The 1,321-nt window shown below is 48.7% G+C and overlaps 1 protein-coding gene across 1 annotated transcript; it reads left to right on the top strand.

Annotated features, from left to right (window-relative positions):
• On the top strand, window positions 1-791 carry LOC123168187 (uncharacterized). The gene has a single exon (XM_044586061.1). The coding sequence runs from the start codon at window positions 45-47 to the stop codon at window positions 513-515; it is 471 nt and encodes a 156-aa protein (XP_044441996.1). The 5' UTR covers window positions 1-44; the 3' UTR covers window positions 516-791.
• Window positions 792-1,321: the final 530 nt, after the last annotated feature.

The raw sequence follows: 1,321 nt of genomic DNA, 5'->3' as shown, positions 1-1,321 counted from the left end.
TGCGCTGTGAGCATACCCGCGTCCAGACCAGTCAGCGAAGCAAAATGACCGAGGAAGGATCACCTAAAAAAAAAATGACCGAGGAAGGCAGGCACATCGCCGGCGAGCCCATCCGGCCGCCGCGGCTGGAGGATGCGGACCTGGAGGACTGCGCGCTCCCGACGGAGTCCATCGCCGAGGCTTTCTCCCTTGCAGCGTTGGCCGTCTCCTCCCGCCTCCCCCACCTCCCCCTTTCCGATGACGAGGACGACGATGACCCGCTCGCGCCTCGTGGAGGCTGCGTGGAGGACGCGGGACCCACCTGCGGGGTCATTCCCAACGCCCTTGTTGGCGCGAGGGGCGGCAGTGACGGCGGCGCCGACGAGGTCGTCGTCGGGCGCGGAGACAGGGTTGTTGTGATCGGCCAAGAGCTGGGACAGGAGAAGGGTTGCGCCGAGGGGACCGGAGAAGGAGAGCAGCGGAAGGAGGAGGATGAGATTGTGGAGAAGGCTGTCTTGGTGAGAGATTTCGCGTGAGCTTTTCTTCTAGCTTCATGAGAAGATATCTCCCTAGTATTTGTTGTTTCTTTGACTTGTACTAGATCTTGATTCAACGATCAGATGACACTATGTTAGTCTCTTTGGTATGGTGGATTGGTGGCAAGCTACTTAGCATCAACGGTATTCGACTTAGTGCGTTGCTGATGAAGTGATGATTGCTGCTGTTTTCCTGCTTGTTTTGTGCTCGAATAGCGACATGCTCTTGTTCAAAGTTAGTGACAAGCTAGTGGATTTGGCAAGATGCCAATGCAATTGATATTTATTGGCTGTCCTAAGTTTAAGGGCAAATGATGCAAATGTGATTGTGTCTGACATATAATGTGTCTTAGACTCTTAGTAGAGCTTGCGAACAGATAAATGCCACAAGAAACCACTGGATTTGACATGGCATCAAATCATTTTAGAAGATTCAGGAACATGCTTTACCATTCCAGGGGAAAAGATTTCTTGCAGAAACCTTCCTCGATGGATTTAAGTGGGGAAATAATACAAGGCACCACTTATAAGAAAAATAAATAGAACAGAGCAGACCTTTTGTTGATTATGAACATGATATGTACCTTTTCAACAGGATCTGAAATTGGATTACAGACAAACTAACACCACTGCAATATACAGTGCCACTCTAGCGAACAAATCTAATGAAAGCTTTTCTTATAAAATAGTTAGATGTGCTAAGTTCACTAGCAGATTAGTGTGCTGATATCTTGACGTAGCAGCAGATTATTGTGTCAAAGTGAATGGAGGCGTTGAAAAGGATGTTTGTGTCCAGACATGAGATT

The sequence above is a fragment of the Triticum aestivum genome, chromosome 7D (genome assembly GCF_018294505.1).
Source record: "Triticum aestivum cultivar Chinese Spring chromosome 7D, IWGSC CS RefSeq v2.1, whole genome shotgun sequence".
NCBI lineage: Eukaryota > Viridiplantae > Streptophyta > Magnoliopsida > Poales > Poaceae > Triticum > Triticum aestivum.
This window is presented reverse-complemented; position numbering and strand designations above follow the sequence as displayed.